Below are 16126 nucleotides of genomic sequence, written 5' to 3'. Positions count from 1 at the left end.
ATGAGAGTGAGTCTTCATGGACCAGATATGTCAGTAACGGGCACACAAAGAGTCACAAGAAAATGTGTAGTTCAGGTTCTGGTATGGACTGGTATAACGTCTGGGATGGTTCTGAACGCTCGGTGTCACAGAGTTTTGTTTTGAACACCAACTTTTGTGACATCAATGTGGTGTGGACTTGGTTATATGGGCATGCCCAGATACGCTGAAAGTGTGGCTCCCAGGAAATGGTTTTTTGGGTTTAAGTGAATGATACATATGTTTAGCTTTCCTCACAAGACAAGCATCATGCAGAAGTGGTTGGAGTTTCTGACTCCCGGCCAGCAAGAGAAAAATATTTTTTGACAGATCTGTCACAATAATGGATAAATCGATTTATAGAATGATTTAAAAAAAACAGGGTGATAATTGGGATGTCTTCGACAAATTGATATGCATGTACATATGCTAGTCTCTGTGTGACACACAGGCTGGATGAAAAGAGTGTTCACTTTGTATCCGTTTGTGTGCATTGGTTCTATAAGTTAAGACAGAGCGGGCCCACCAAATAGACAGTGTCGCTGGCTACATTACAAAACATACACGCAACGTCTGCATCGTGCTAATGTCTCAGACAGATACACGGTACAGTAGTGATGCAAATGTGAATGAAATTAGAGATCTGAATTGGAACGGAATCGCTCAAATCGAAACGATGACCAACCCTAGTGAAAAATTGACTGTTCAGTCTCTACTTCCGGATCGGATTTGCGATCCCTATGGCTGTCTAATATGAGCTTTACAGTGCCACAAGCACATATTAAGACCCATATAGTGGAGCAAAATTACTAGAAACAGTTGTAATTATTATTCAACTACTTAGTATTAAATATTATGAAAGCCCTCTGAACATTATTATGTTTGTTAATGCATGTCATTAGATGCTGGATGTCATTAAATTGTGCAGTGTAGCTAATGAAGTGATGTCATGTGGCATCTGGCAACTTTTTCCACAAACATGATGGGAATATTTAAATCCTGTTTTGTTTTTTTTCCCTACAAGGAGAAGACTAAATCGTCTTAATAGAGAGAATTAAAGAGGTTTGCATCCAAGCTGGGATTGAAACTGTGTGAAATGGGAGGGGAAGGATTGATGAGAAATGACTGTGCGTCTGTGTGGAGGGAGGGAGGAGGGAGGAGAAGGAGGAGGAGGGAAAGCAGGAGTGTTGGGATGAAGAGAGGTAGAGAGAGAGTGAGAGAGAGAGAGAGAGCGCCTCCTCCATCCTAACATCTCCGTGTGTTGTATCACTGCCGCGCGGCTCAGCTCGCCTCAGCCGCCTATTGTTTGTTTATTTGAATCAGGCTCCGACGGGACCAGAACACCAACCAGTCCCAACATCATCTTCTTTTCTCCCCCCCCCCCCTCCCCTCCCTTCACTGCAGGCGACATTCTGCATGCTGCATCCGCGCTCAACTTGTGCGCCTGCTTGCACTTGGACTTGCATCATGACGACTAGTTTGGGGGCACCTTGCAGCCGCGTTCCTCAGGAATGGTGGGGACTGCACATCCGCATCATGGGGAGCATGTAAACGCCAGTGGAGTTTGGGATTTATTGCAACAAAGGAGGGAATGATGAGCGTCTTCTCGTTGTGCTTGCTCCTGTGCGCGGATCTACTGGATTTAGCCGTGGGTGAGTGTCACTTTATTATGCTTTGGAAGCAACAATAAATACATAAATATTAATAATCTGAACCACACAAGTGAGTGCATGCATGCTGCATAATAGCCTGAAATGGAACGTCTCATCCGGACAGCATGGATTGTGGTGTTTGGTGGTGGTGCTGATCAACTTTCCCAGACCCCCCCCAACCGCTCTCCCTCCTGCAAGTGGTGAATCATAGTAAAACTATCAAATAATCCATGCAGAAGATAATCCATGCATAAAGAAAATGAAAGAAACATGCATTTGACTTGCACAGATTGTTTTGCAGCAGCGCTCAACAGATACCAAGACAGCAAAAACATGAAAGAGCAGCAGTGTGGAGCTCTACCCTCCTCTACCCTCTTCCTCCTGGCACCTTTCACTGTCATGTACACAGGGAGGCAGTATCATGCATGATGCTGCATTTCTGTTTATATATTCTCATATATATATATCTATATATATATATAGATTACTTGGGAATAATGCTTTCTTTTGGATGTCTTTTTTGAGGTGGTGATGCAGTGGCACATCCATGCAAGTGTGCAAAAAAAAAAAAAAGGCATTGATTGCACTCATGTAGAGCAACCCTTTTTTTTTACATTGTGTGTCACAATGGCCTGCAGGGTGAATGATGTTGTTTTAAATAGACTAAGGTGTTTTATTAGCATTGCAGTCAAGCAATGGAGTCTCACATCAGCAGCAGTTAAGATAAGGATGAAAATGGATGATTTGGAATAAGATTTTAGAGGTGAAACGGTGCAAACAGTGTTTTAATGCAGTGCGCAATAAATAATTAGAATAATAATTCCACACTTGAAATGTGATGTCTTCGTCTGGCATCGCAATAAGGCTACAATGACCCGTACTTTTACACTGAGTTGACCTTTACTGACCTCTCAACTTCAGCAGGTGACAAACCGCTGCCTTGTTTAAGTGACGTAACGCACTCGATGATGCTTTCATGCTGTACTTTCATCACTGTACTTGATCACTGCGCAAACAAGTGCAGACAAATGCAGGGTTTAAAAGCCTTGAGAGCTGATTCACCGTTAAAAAGGCACAGCTGTTGGCTGTATTTGTTTGCAAGAGGTGCAGCAAACGGAGGATTTTCATCCTTTTTTTTTTTTTTTTTTTACTGGTGCTGCCGTCTGCTTGGGTGTCACTCTCACCTGACAGTGCGACAGGTTGACTTTTAATGTGCGTGGCGTGGGGCGGTTGCAGGATAAAACATCAGGCTGTGATGCGGCATGTTTAACTGTCAGTACCCGGCCTCGACCAGTGGAATTGTACCCGAGAGGACTTAAAGTATGTGTGGCAGTTAAACATGTCAAAGAGTCACTTTTTAGTGGCTGTATTTTTTAATTTTCCCCAGGAAAAGACACCTGTATTATTATGCTTGCATTGCTCACAGAAGGGGCTGCACGGTGATCGAGTGGTTAGCGCGCAGACCTCACAGCTAGGAGACCAGGGTTCAATTCCACCCTCGGCCATCTCTATGTGGAGTTTGCATGTTCTCCCTGTGCATGCGTGGGTTTTCTCCGGGTACTCCGGTTTCCTCCAACATTCCAAAAACATGCCAGGTTAATTGGCGACTCCAAATTGTCCATAGGTATGAATGTGAGTGTGAATGGTTGTTTGTCTATATGTGATCTGTGATTGGCTGGCCACCAGTCCAGGGTGTACCCCGCCTCTCGTCCAAAGACAGCTGGGATAAGCTCCAGCACCCCCCCACGACCCTCGTGAGGAAAAACGGTAGAAAATGAATGAATGAAGTGTGAGATGTAAATCAAACCTCATTTAAGTACATGGAACACTATTGGCAGTATTGGTGTTTTTAGCCTGCAGTGCACCTGATTGATGTGATTGACTTTTGAATTGAAGACATTATGCACAAACCTAATTATATGAAACTTTGGCACCGTAGTAACATAAGAATCCAACATTTATAGGTCAGAAAAATGAAAAAAAAAATCATAAAAGGCATAATTGTTCCCCTTTAACGTGCAATGCATTAATAAGCCCATTCCATATTTCTATCATCCACTTATTTGTTTTGGTCTTTTTTGCATGGTAATTTGGCTCTCACCTGGCTCTGACCTCACTTCCTCCCCAAAGAGTGAGTCCTACGTGATATATTATCAACTGTTACATGTCATCACCTGGGAAATACCCAAGTACCCAGGGTTCTCTTCATGAATAATCAATAATGAAGTATGAAATAAGTACTTAAATATATGAAGTTACAGTAGAAAGAATTGAAATCGTTATTTTCAGTTGTCTCTCTGTATAATATGTGCAATATCAAACTAGCAGTGTGATGTTTCTTGAGGGTCAGATTGGAACAACTTGACGCGTGAGGAGAGCTTTCCACTGTTCAATACTTCTAATTCCGTGAAAAGAAAAACCTGAATGAATGGTTCATGGATGCCCGAGGCTCAGTGGCGCATGTGGGGAGCAAGGCTGAAGAGCTTGCTTCGATCCCTCAGAAGAACTATTGTAGCAGAACAAAGCTATGCAGGAAAGCGAGCGCGCAGAGGCCGAGTGATGCGCTCGAGCCTTGCTCTGTTGGGACACACAGCGCCGTCCGAAATGATATTCCAGAACCAGTCCATCTACCATATGTATTGCAAATAATTCTGATCAGAATTATTGAGTTAATGTTCATTGTTTCTTGGCGGTGACATTTTAACATCATGGTAGGTTACTTGGCTGATTGATAGTTGGTACAACCCCAGAATTAATTTTTAGCTGTGTAGTGAAGCCTGAATTTTTGCGTGGTGGGATATTTTACATCAAGTGGTGGACCTCGACAGGCCGATTTATTTACCATATTTTCTGGACTATAAGTCGCTCCGGAGTATAAGTCGCACAAGGCCAAAAATGCATAATTACATAGAAATAAACATACATAAGTCGCACTGGAGTATAAGTCGTATTTTTTGCGGGTAATTTATTTTCTAAATTACTTGACCAAATCAGACAGAGGCGTACACCCTGGACTGGTAGCCAGCCAATCACAGGGCACATATAGACAAACAACCATTCACACTCATAGACAATTTGGAGTCATGCTAGAATTAACCTTTTTTGGAATTTGGGAGGAAACCCATAGTTACATGGGGGAACATGCAAACTCCACACAGAGATGCCCTGGAATCAAACCCGGGTCTCCTCGCTGTGTGGAGTGTGCAGCCATACAGTATATACCGTATTTTCAGGACTATAAGTCGCTACGGAGTATAAGTCGCACAAGGCCAAAAATTCACAATTCGGTAGAAAAAAAACATACATAAGTCGCATTTTTTGCAGGTAATTTATTTTAACTACTTGACCAAAACAGACATTACGTCCTCTTGGAAGGCAAGTTCTAACAATAAAAGAATAGAGAACAGGCTGAATAGGTGTAAGATATGCTAACACAATGGTTATTCAGCTACACAAAAAATAAACATGAACAGAAAAGGTGTCCAGTTTATGTAACATAAACACTTTTTTCATTTATAAGTCGCTCTGGAGTATAACTCACAGGAACAACCAACCTATGAAAAAAAGTGCGACTTATAGTCCGTAAAATACGGTAAATGTATTCAGTAATTATGAGTCGCAAGCTAACACGGCAAGCTGGCTGATGTTAGCCATGGTGGTGTGTAGAAGAAGCTTTGGTTTAGACTGCAAAACAAAACCGGTTGACAAGCCTACAATGATTTCACTCATAATTGGAACACTAAACGTAGTGGGAGACTTAAACAAGTCCAGTTCCTCCAAACTGATAAATAAACCATCTAAGAATAATCTTGTGCACATAAGAGTTTGTCTCAAAGATGGAGAGATGTGAGCAATACCGCCGGATTTACCGGCCGCTGGATCTTTGACGAGGTCTGATGGTTTCCATTGCCCCGTGACTGTCTGCTTCCAACAAAGTGAGATAGAGGTTGCTTTTTGATTCCCAATTGTCAGGAAAAAAATCAGTGCCAATAGACATATGAGTCAGTGTTGTTTGTTATGAAATGTGAATGCATATGATGGAGCTGGAGTCTCCATTATGTCTATATTGTTCTTCTCTTAAGATCTCTTTCAAGGAAGCATCACATGAAAGCCAAAGAAAAAGCAAAACCAGGACAGATTTAGGGTCCCTTGTGAGACTCTAATGTATATCATTTTTGACCATCTTTAGTGGCGTTTATGTCCGAAAACATTGGTGAAATTTAGAATTGGTGTGATTTAATGTTGCTTTGAAGCTTGTCAGCAATGACCAAAACCATCCATCCATCTGTTTTCTTTACCGCTTACCCTCATGAGGGTCACGGGCATGCTGGAGCCTATCCCAGCTGTCTTCAGACTGGTCGCCAGCCAATCACAGGGCACATATAGTAGACAAACAACCATTCACACTCACTTTCATACCTATGGACAATTTGGAGTCGCCAATTAACCCAACATGTTTTTTCATTCATTTTCTTTACCGCTTATCCTCACAAGGGTCGCGGGGGTGCTGGAGCCTATCCCAGCTGTCTTCGAGCGAGAGGCGGGGTACACCCTGGACTGGTCGCCAGCCAATCGTAGGGCAAATATAGACAAACAACAAAAATTTGGAGTCGCCAATTAACCTAGCATGTTTTTGGAATGTGGGAGGAAACCCATAGTATATGCAAACTCCACACAGAGATGCCCTGGAATCAAACCCGGGTCTCCTAGCTGTGTGCAGTGTGCAGCCATACAGTATATACCGTATTTTCAGGACTATAAGTCGCTACGGAGTATAAGTGGCACAAGGCCAAAAATGCATAATTAGGTAGAAAAAAAACATACATAAGTCACACTGGAGTATCCTGACGATGGTTGCCGGCATGCTGGAGCCTATCCCAGCTGTCTTTGGACTGGTGGCCAGCCAATCGCAGGGCACATATAGACAAACAACCATTCACACTCACATTCATACCTATGGACAATTTGGAGTCGCCAATTAACCTAGCATGTTTTTTCATTCATTTTCTACTGCTTATTCTCACGAGGGTCGCGGGGGTGCTGGAGCCCATCCCAGCTGCCTTCGGGCGAGAGGCGGGACAAACAACAACAATTTGGAGTCGCCAATTAACCTAGCATGTTTTTGGAATGTGGATGGAAACCCCACACTTGCATGGGAGAACATGCAAACTCCACACAGAGATGCTGGAGCCTATCCCAGCTGTCTTCGGACTGGTCGCCAGCCAATCGCAGGGCACATATAGACAAACAACCATTCACACCACACTCACAACCATCATTTAATTTTCCCAGCTCAAAAACACAACCTCTTTAAGCTGTTAAAATATTATTAATTAATTAATAATAATAATAATTAATATTATCATATAATATATATTATATATATAATATATTGTAGAATTATTAAAAATTATTACATTATTAAATAAATATAATATATTAATTATATCTCAGGCAAAAGATTTTCTGAGTCTCCTTTTAAGTACAGTGATACAGGATTGCTGCATTTTTTTCTATTTTATTAATCTAATAACTTATGACTAGACTACTGCTGGTTATTTTTGATTCACATGGCACAACCTCTCCGTGTGTGTCACCATATCCTGTGCAGCTACGCAAACCCCATTAGTCCTTCACTCTATTATGTATTCTACTGATAGCTCTAATGCGACATTCTATGTGAAACAGTGTGCCTGTGTGGTTTGTGGAGATATTTAACCCTGTAATAAACTGTGATTATTTGACCTTAAATGACTCAAAAGAAATATAACATAAAAGAAAACCTCCAGGATCTTTCCTGGCCATATGTAGTCTTTGTGTATTAAACTGTGGTTTTGCTTATGCGCACCTATTTTTCAGTTCAAGTCTTTCATAGCTCAAACTTTCACTTAATATGATGAAAGCGCCATATGGAATACTTGTATTGGGTTGCTGACCCAGAAATGGCAGCTTTTGTTGGAAGGCTGCAGTCAGCTTTGTGTTTTTAGCGCCGTGTGCTAATAGCTTCCAACGAAAGGTCCCAACAGCCTTCAAAACACTTTTGTACGTGAGGGCATGCACCCATGCACAAATGCACAATATCTGTAGCTTTACTATGGAGGCTTTGCGGTTACTACTTAAAGTAAAGCTCAACTCTGTCCTGCATGTGTCGGAATTACTGTATGAGTGCAAGTGAATATGAGGGCACGATTTGAGTGAGGGAGGGATTTACGTAAATCCTACAGATTTGATTGGATTGCTTTTAAGTGGGTGTTGAAAAGGAAAAGTGATTCTAAAAGAACTGGAGGTTTCCACTCACGCATTTGTAACCATAAGATAAAGCAACATTTCAGGATAACCAACATTTGTTAAATTGTGTCTTATGGTACAGGTCATCCCTCACTATATTACATTTTTTCAAAATGTATGAATAATTCATGCTGTTTCCTGGTTGAATACAGCCTATTAGTAGTATAAAATTAGTATAAAATATGCCTTAATTAAGCATGTTTAAACATAAAAATGTCTGTGATGTGGGTGATGCTGTGTAGTATTCTACATTGGTCACTAGGTGTCAGTAATGTTACCATAATATTTTGTGCAAAAGACTTAATTGCCGAAAAGTCTTTTATTGCAGGTTTGAATTATCAGGCACAAAAATAACTATATGCCAAGTGGTTAGCGCGCAGGCCTCACAGCTAGTAGACCCGAGTTCAATTCCACCCTCGGACAATTGTTGTATATTGTGTGCAATAACAATAAACATCCATCTTTCTAGTGCATAAAATATAGCTATTTTTTAATTCATATTTTTGGGTGTCTTGAATTAATCCACCACCCTCGGCCATCTCTGTGTGGAGTTTGCATGTTCTCCCCGTGCATGCGTGGGTTTTCTCCGGGTACTCCGGTTTCCTCCCACATTCCAAAAACATGCTAGGTTAATTGTCCATAGGTATGAATGTGAGTGTGAATGGTTGTTTGTCTATATGTGCCCTGTGATTGGCTGGCCACCAGTCCATGGTGTACCCCGAAGACAGCTGGGATAGGCTCCAGCACCTCCTGCGACCCTCATGAGGAAAAGCGGTAGAAAATGAATAAATGAATGAACAATATTTAACACGGCTGCACGGTAGTCGAGTGGTTAGCACACAAGCCACACAGCTAGAAGACCTCTGTGTGGAGTTTCATGTTCTCCCTGTGCTCCCTGTTCCAAAAACATGCTAGGTTAATTGGCGACTCCAAATTGTCCATAGGTATGAATGTGAGTGTGAATGGTTGTTTGTCTATATGTGCCCTGTGATTGGCTGGCGGCCACCAGTCCAGGGTGTACCCCGCCTCTCGCCCGAAGACAGCTGGGATAGGCTCCAGCACCCCCGCGACCCTTGTGAGGATAAGCGGTAGAAAATGAATGAATGAATGAACAATAACAACATAATAATAATAATTATAATTATCATCATCCAAGCTAAAATTAAACTTTGAACCTGAAATGTCATTTCCTACCCTCCGTAGGGCTCAAACAATGTTAAGAACGTTTTTTTAGAAGGTCATAAACAAGTTTTCCGATGCTGTAACTACAACGATATTTGATTCATAAATAAGAAATCCTACTTTGCGGAAATGTACCTGTCCTGGTCTGGTCTGGCACCAATAAACCGGTATGAACTAAGACTACTGTAGTGAGGTTAATTTTGACAAAGCATTCTGTTCAGTTTCGTCCATTGTTAATCAAGTATTTGGTGTCGTTCATTGATGTATATTGGAGCTAAACATGCATTATCACTGCTGCCCACCAGTGTAACCAGTTGCTTGTTTTGTTTTCGGCAAATAAGACTTGACTCCTGTGTTGGCTGCTCATTTTTTTAGGAAGGTACGCACACTGAGACAGCAGTAAAGGGAATATCTTCAACAACATGGCTAACAATGAACAGCATGATGTCTGTGATAAACACAGGAGAAGATAGCTGCCACATATGCTAATGATGCTTTATCTGCTTTTCAGCCAAACATGCAAAACCCAATCATCTTGTTGACATTTCTGACACACTAAAGTGGGATGTTTGCACTCAGTTAGACACCGGAAAACAATTAAGACTTTTTCAGCCGTGCGAGCTTCATTAACAAGGTATTTCCATGGAAGACAATATGGCGCCCCAAGGGTGGGGCCACAGGGTTGCTGTATGTCTGCCACAATGTAAACAATGCAACGATCTCCACAACTCTGTCCTCCTCCACTTTTTATATTTTCAAAGCACTTTTACACTGATTAAATGAAGACTCTTGTGATGAGTAGAGACAACTTGGCTCAAGGGCAAGAGAGTTCAAATAGATAACTAACTTCCACCATTTTCTCCACCACCCCCGAAGTCCTTCATATCACAGATGTGAGTCTTCCTCGTTGATGTCTTTGGCTTGCGTGGGAGTTTTGAAGCAACTCTGATTCCCTCAACAGCTGCTGACTTGCAGCCACCGAACAAAATCTCTTGAGAATTTGAACCGACAGAAAGCTGTTTATGATCTTCATCCGCACCATTTTGTCCATAGCTTTGTACCGTTTCCACACTTATCAAGAGACATATTAGCTGCGTTATTAGAGACTCGCACTTTTAAATTACAGATTCATTCATTTTCTACCGCTTTTCCTCACAAGGGTAGCGGGGGGTGCTGGAGCCTATCCCAGATTACAGCAAGATGTTCCAGAAAATGATATGTAAATGTTACACAAGGGGAAAAAGTGGGCTAATAAATTGACAATAAAAGCACAAATACTGCAGATTTCAGAAAACAACAGATGGAATGATACAGCACTCTACAAGAGACAATCAAGTCTGTAAAATTAAATAATTAAAAAAAAATCAAAAAATTTGTTACAATTATAATGATGAAAATTGTAATAATGTAATATTAATGATATTAATAACGATTATAATAATGGTGATAATAATAACAATAATAATGGTAATAATGATAAAGATTATAACAATAATGATAATAATAATAATGATGATAACAATAATAATATTACAATGATAATAATAACAGGGAAAAACAAGACTGGCATGATTATATCTTGCAAAAAGAGGTAGGCATTTATTAGCTTTTGCTTCAGCCTACTCCTTTTGGGCTTGTGATCAGATAGTTGAATACAAATGTAAATAATGGAAAGTTATATTTTGATTGATGTAAGAAATGCACTGTAATGTTTCATATATTTGCCCAAATAAAATTATATAAAAAAAAAAAACCACACAGCTAGGAGACCCGAGTTTGATTCCACCCTCGGGTGTTCTGTTTTCTCCGGGTACTCCGGTTTCCTCCCACATTCCAAAAACATGCTATGTTAATTATCGACTCCAAATTGTCTATAGGTATGAATGTGAGTGTGAATGGTTGTTTGTCTATATCTGCCCTGTGATTGGCTGGCCACCAGTCCATTGTGTACCCCGCCTCTCGCCCGAAGACAGCTGGGATAGGCTCCAGGATAAGCAGTAGAAAATGAATGAATGGATGTCCAATGATGTCAGAGTATTAGTCAGGGGAGAATTATCCTTTACAACGGGATAGGCAATCCATAGTTCTATACATGTACATATATAGTGTATGTACACTGACTACTCTAAAGTATATACAAGTTACATTCTTTAGGATTGTCCATTGAGAAAATTATACTGTATTAAAAATGTGTATGGAGTGTCTAAATATCCTGAGTGACTGCTACATTTTCTTTATTTGGTTTAATATTCCACTCCATTCAAAACGTCCCGCAACCAGTGAATGCAACATGCCAGCAGCTTCACCAACCGTTCAGATTAGACCTTAAAACATGGAAGAGACTGGAAAGGAGGGGGGATCGGGGGGAACATTAATCCGCACACTTGACGTCACACTGGATTGGCTGAAATTGTGCAGATGGGAGAGGAAAACCAGGATTGTGTGGGTTCTGCATCTGACAGATTATTCCCTCTTTGTGTATTCTGACTTCCTACATATATGAGCCATGGGGAGATTTTTTGCCCTCGGGACAACATCCTTGCATTAAAAATAATAAAAGTAAAAAGAAAATCATGAAGCCATCAATCTGTCATCGTACAGGCAGGTCTTCGGTGCTGAGTCAGTGGATGACGGGACACCGGAGAAGGGCTGCCGTCTGTGATAACATTTATCAGCAAACCTTTGATCCGTGTCATGCAAATGGAGAATTAATCTCTGCAACAAGTGACATGAATTAAATAGTCATTTAAAGCATCATTGCATATGGATTCGCACTCTTCGTGTATGCAGGAGTTAAAACTTTTTTTCCGTCTGCCATGATTGCATCATATGTTGGCCACTCCAATCTTTTTTTATGCACAAAGTAAAGATAATATAATTTATTCTCCCCCAATAAAAGTGTCAGTGTTCATTCGGTTTTAAAGTGAAAATGGCTGAGTCCTTCTACCTGGTTGCTACCTCGCTCTCCGCGTCACGACATCATCGTCTCGCTGTCGTTTGCTCATGTTGTCGCCTCGCGTGAGCGAAAGGACTTGTTGCGTAAACAGATCTTGCGGGGTCATGGCGTGATCTGCTCCTCTTATGACACTAATCTCTAGCGGGAACGCCGGCACGGAATTAAAAGCTGTTTATGGAGTCCAATTCAACCTAGGAAGCAGAAGAATGACACAAAAATGCAACATTAATTTGATTTCTATGGAACTTTTGCCCACTTTCCATAGCTACTTGCTATTGGCTTTTCCACTAGCAAAAGCAGGTACTACCAGGTACTTATTTTAAATACTTAGTAAGCAAAGGAATACCATCAGAGCTACTTATACAGTTGTCTCTCGTTTAGCGCGGTTAATTGGTTCCGGACCCAACTGCAAAGTGAATTTCTTCGAGGTAGCATTCAATATTCATAAGAGGAATATTTTTGCAGTTAGAGCATCTTTTATATACATTTTTTAAAACCATTTTTAGAGCCCTAAAAACATGAAAAAACCCTTATACTCACCTTTACATTCTTTACTTTATTATTCTTTGTTTACAACACATTGGTCAACTGCAATGATCGAGACAGTTGTAGCATGCTAACTAGTTAGCCTCTGATTTGTTTATTCTAAATTTAAGAAAGGTTTCAAACGGACGAAGTATGAAGCCAAAAAGTTACCACTTCAGACAGAATGGGATGAGAACCTTTTTTTTAGTACGTCATGTCGGACATGCGGGCTGCACGGAGGTCGAGTGGTTAGCGTGCAGATCTCACAGCTAGGAGACCCAAGTTCAATTCCACTCTTGGCCATCTCTGTGTGGAGTTTGCATGTTCTCCTCGTGCATCCGAGTACCCAACATACAGCCGATATGTCGAACTAACTAACCTAATAACCTTGAGAAGATATACTGTACTAAACTATACTTTTGTATTATTATATTCTGTATTATACTTTGTTGTGCATTATGACAATTTTTTCTGCAATATTTAAGGCAGATTTTTCTCTTAAATTTTCAAGAATTGTGGTTCTCCTGGAATCCCACCCTCGGTCTTCTCTGTGTGGAGTTTGCATGTTCTACCCGTGCATGCGTGGGTTTTCTCCGGGTACTCCGGTTTCCTCCCACATTCCAAAAACATGCTAGGTTAATTAGCCACTCCAAATTGTCCATAGGTATGAATGTGAGTGTGAATGGTTGTTTGTCTATATGTGCCCTGTGATTGGCTGGCCACCAGTCCAGGGTGTACCCCGCCTCTCGCCCGAAGGCAGCTGGGATAGGCTCCAGCACCCCCCACGACCCTCGTGAGGATAAGCAGTAGAGTACCCGGAGAAAAGCCACGCATGCACGGGGGAGAACATGAAAACTCCACACAGAGATGGCCGAGGGTGGAATTGAACCCTGGTCTCCTAGCTGTGAGGTCTGTGCGCTAACCACTAGACGGAACAACTGTATAGTCAAGCCAATTGATGATTGCCTTAAATGCTAATATTTAGATATCAATGCTGCAGCATTACACTGTACTCCACAGTCTCCACTTTGCTGCAGTGCTCCCTCAGTCATAACTTGAATACATTTGAACTCATCATGGCCACGTCGAGAAGTAAATACAGGAAGCTGTATACTTCACATCGTGTTGTTTTATATTACTCAACACATAAGAAACTGGACAATTGTTATTTGGATTGACATCAAATGTTACACTTTCATAAATACCTACTTCCTGTCTGAATATTGTCATTAAGATTCATGCTTTCATGCATTATTCACAGAGACCAAGTAAAAATGTTGAAAAAGGTCCCAGCTCACTAAATTGAACATAAATTACTAAAACTGCACCAAAACGTAATGGGTTTTTCCTTGGCACCATCAGAATGTTAAATGAATGCGTTCTCACATTTTGTCCATTAAAAACGAACATTATTATCTTTTGAAGAAAACAGAATTCTTAATACATATCTAGGACTTGATTGTGCATTCGTCCATTCAAAGGGTGCTTAATGTAGTGTCCTATGTAAATGCATAGAATGGAAACATCCTGCAACTTATCTTTATTGCTCTTTATTAAGACTCTACATATCTTTTATGTTGCATTTTCTGTTATTGGTTGCAAAATGCCATTGCCTTAAATGCACATTAATATTACATAAGCAGACACCATACATACGAACATACATACATGCACCGGCTTTTTTTAATTGTCTCTTCCGCCGTGACTTTTAGTGTGAGCTTATTAGGTGCCGCTCCCATTTTTCTCCACTTTTACGAGAGTAGATATTTCTCCCTGAGCGGAATCTCTGATATGAAATTGCTATCCCTCGCGTTTGAAATGACTCACAATTAATTTTTCTGCGACTTGAGACGCCGTTAGATTAAATACAGTATGAGACATATTATCAGCTGATGGAGAGGGGGGGAGGAGGGAGGAGGGGGCACCATAACCATCCCAAGGGATGTGCAGAGCTAATATTAAGCAATTAATAAACAGTGTGGAAACATTGTGGATGTAGAGATTCATTCAGGTGCCATTTTAGCAGGCGTCACAGTTTATGGCTCGTCACTTATGACGTGTGACGGCGACCATTACTTGAAACTCAGTTGCACACTTCCTTGAGATTTTTATGCATCAGTCTGATGTTTGAGGTCATGTTTCTTGTCTGTCGTGCTGATAAAATAAATAGATAAAATCTAAATCCAAGATTATGTTTGAAAATGGCAGATTTCTACCACAATTGCTACGGTGACACTTTCCATGCAAAGTTGTGAAATCGCAGTGCTACTCCTGGTGTTGGTGTTGTGTTCCCCCCGTGGATAAAAAAAAAGTGTAAATCCTGTAATCTTGCATCTCTCGTGTTGATTGTGCTTGGGTGGCCGTGCTGTCAGGGCTCAGAAACTCATTCATCCTGTGTTGTTATTAGACCTTTTCACGCATCTGAAATTCAATCCAGTCTGCAATGAATGTGATTAACAGGAGGAAGGCAGAGCAAAAAAAAAACAAAGAAGTCGTACAAGAGGAAAAACAAGTGGAAAGCGAAGATGGAAATTGCCAGACTGCAGTGCCAATCTATCTTTCGACATGAACTCAGATGGCAACATTTGAATAAAGGTGTTGATTAAAAGTAAAAAGGGTAGCAACGGAAACAGTCGTCTCAACAAATAGGATACAGTGCAACCTCTAAAGTGGAACAATCGAGCTGTACGAGGTTTCTGCATCTGTAGTCAAACAAACACATTAAAGCATCATCACGCGTCATCACATGAAAGGTCGGCAAATCCCACGGGCTTCCCGTCAGTGAACGTTTGTACAGGAATGAATTGCAATGAAGTGAACATCGCTAGAGATGGACATACTAATCAATTAATCTGTTATTTGATGTTTTTACTGTCAGTTTGTTTTGAAGCTTTATGTTGATCATCAGTGTCTTAGCGGCAAAAGGGAATGGACTGTTTGCTAACTGGAATTATTGCACAGGAGACATTTTGCAAGATAATCCAATTCTTCCGGTGAATTCACATGCTTACTATTGAATTGAATTGAATCCAATATCACCTCGTACGTCGGTACGAGGCACATCATTAAAAAATAAATAAATAAATAAAACCTTAAACTGTATTATGGAAAGCAGGAAGTGAACAAATGTAGACACATGCCACATTTGTACAAGTGCACTGTGGGAGGACGTCAAAGATTAACAATAAGTAGAATTGTTATGAAAATATTCTGCAGTACCAAAAATACACTGTATATAAAAATATACCAAATATTAATCAATTGAGCTGCCTACTACACTGTAAACCGGAATGTTCAAAGTACTTAAATAAATGAAGTTATGCATACCCAAAGTTCTTAAAAAAGTTTGAATAACTTAATTACTTAATTAAAAAACAAAACAAAAAAAAAACGAACAAAAAAAACCCTTAAACTGTATTATGGAAAGCAGGAAGTGAACAAATGTAGACATATGCCGCATTTGTACAAGTGCACTGTGGGACGACGTCGAAGATTAACAATAAGT

General features: G+C 40.6%; 1 protein-coding gene across 2 annotated transcripts in view; it reads left to right on the top strand.

Moving 5' to 3' along the window:
• Positions 1-1289: 1289 nt before the first annotated feature.
• Positions 1290-16126, top strand: part of igsf21a (immunoglobin superfamily, member 21a) — a 190156-nt gene continuing 175319 nt past the window's right edge. For both annotated transcript variants that reach the window (XM_058054592.1, XM_058054591.1), the window contains exon 1: positions 1290-1670. In XM_058054592.1, the coding sequence (XP_057910575.1) occupies positions 1610-1670 (61 nt within the window). In that variant the 5' untranslated portion in view covers positions 1290-1609. The remainder of the gene's footprint in view (positions 1671-16126) is intronic.

This window comes from Doryrhamphus excisus, chromosome 18 (genome assembly GCF_030265055.1).
Source record: "Doryrhamphus excisus isolate RoL2022-K1 chromosome 18, RoL_Dexc_1.0, whole genome shotgun sequence".
In the NCBI taxonomy this organism is placed as follows: domain Eukaryota; kingdom Metazoa; phylum Chordata; class Actinopteri; order Syngnathiformes; family Syngnathidae; genus Doryrhamphus; species Doryrhamphus excisus.
This window is presented reverse-complemented; position numbering and strand designations above follow the sequence as displayed.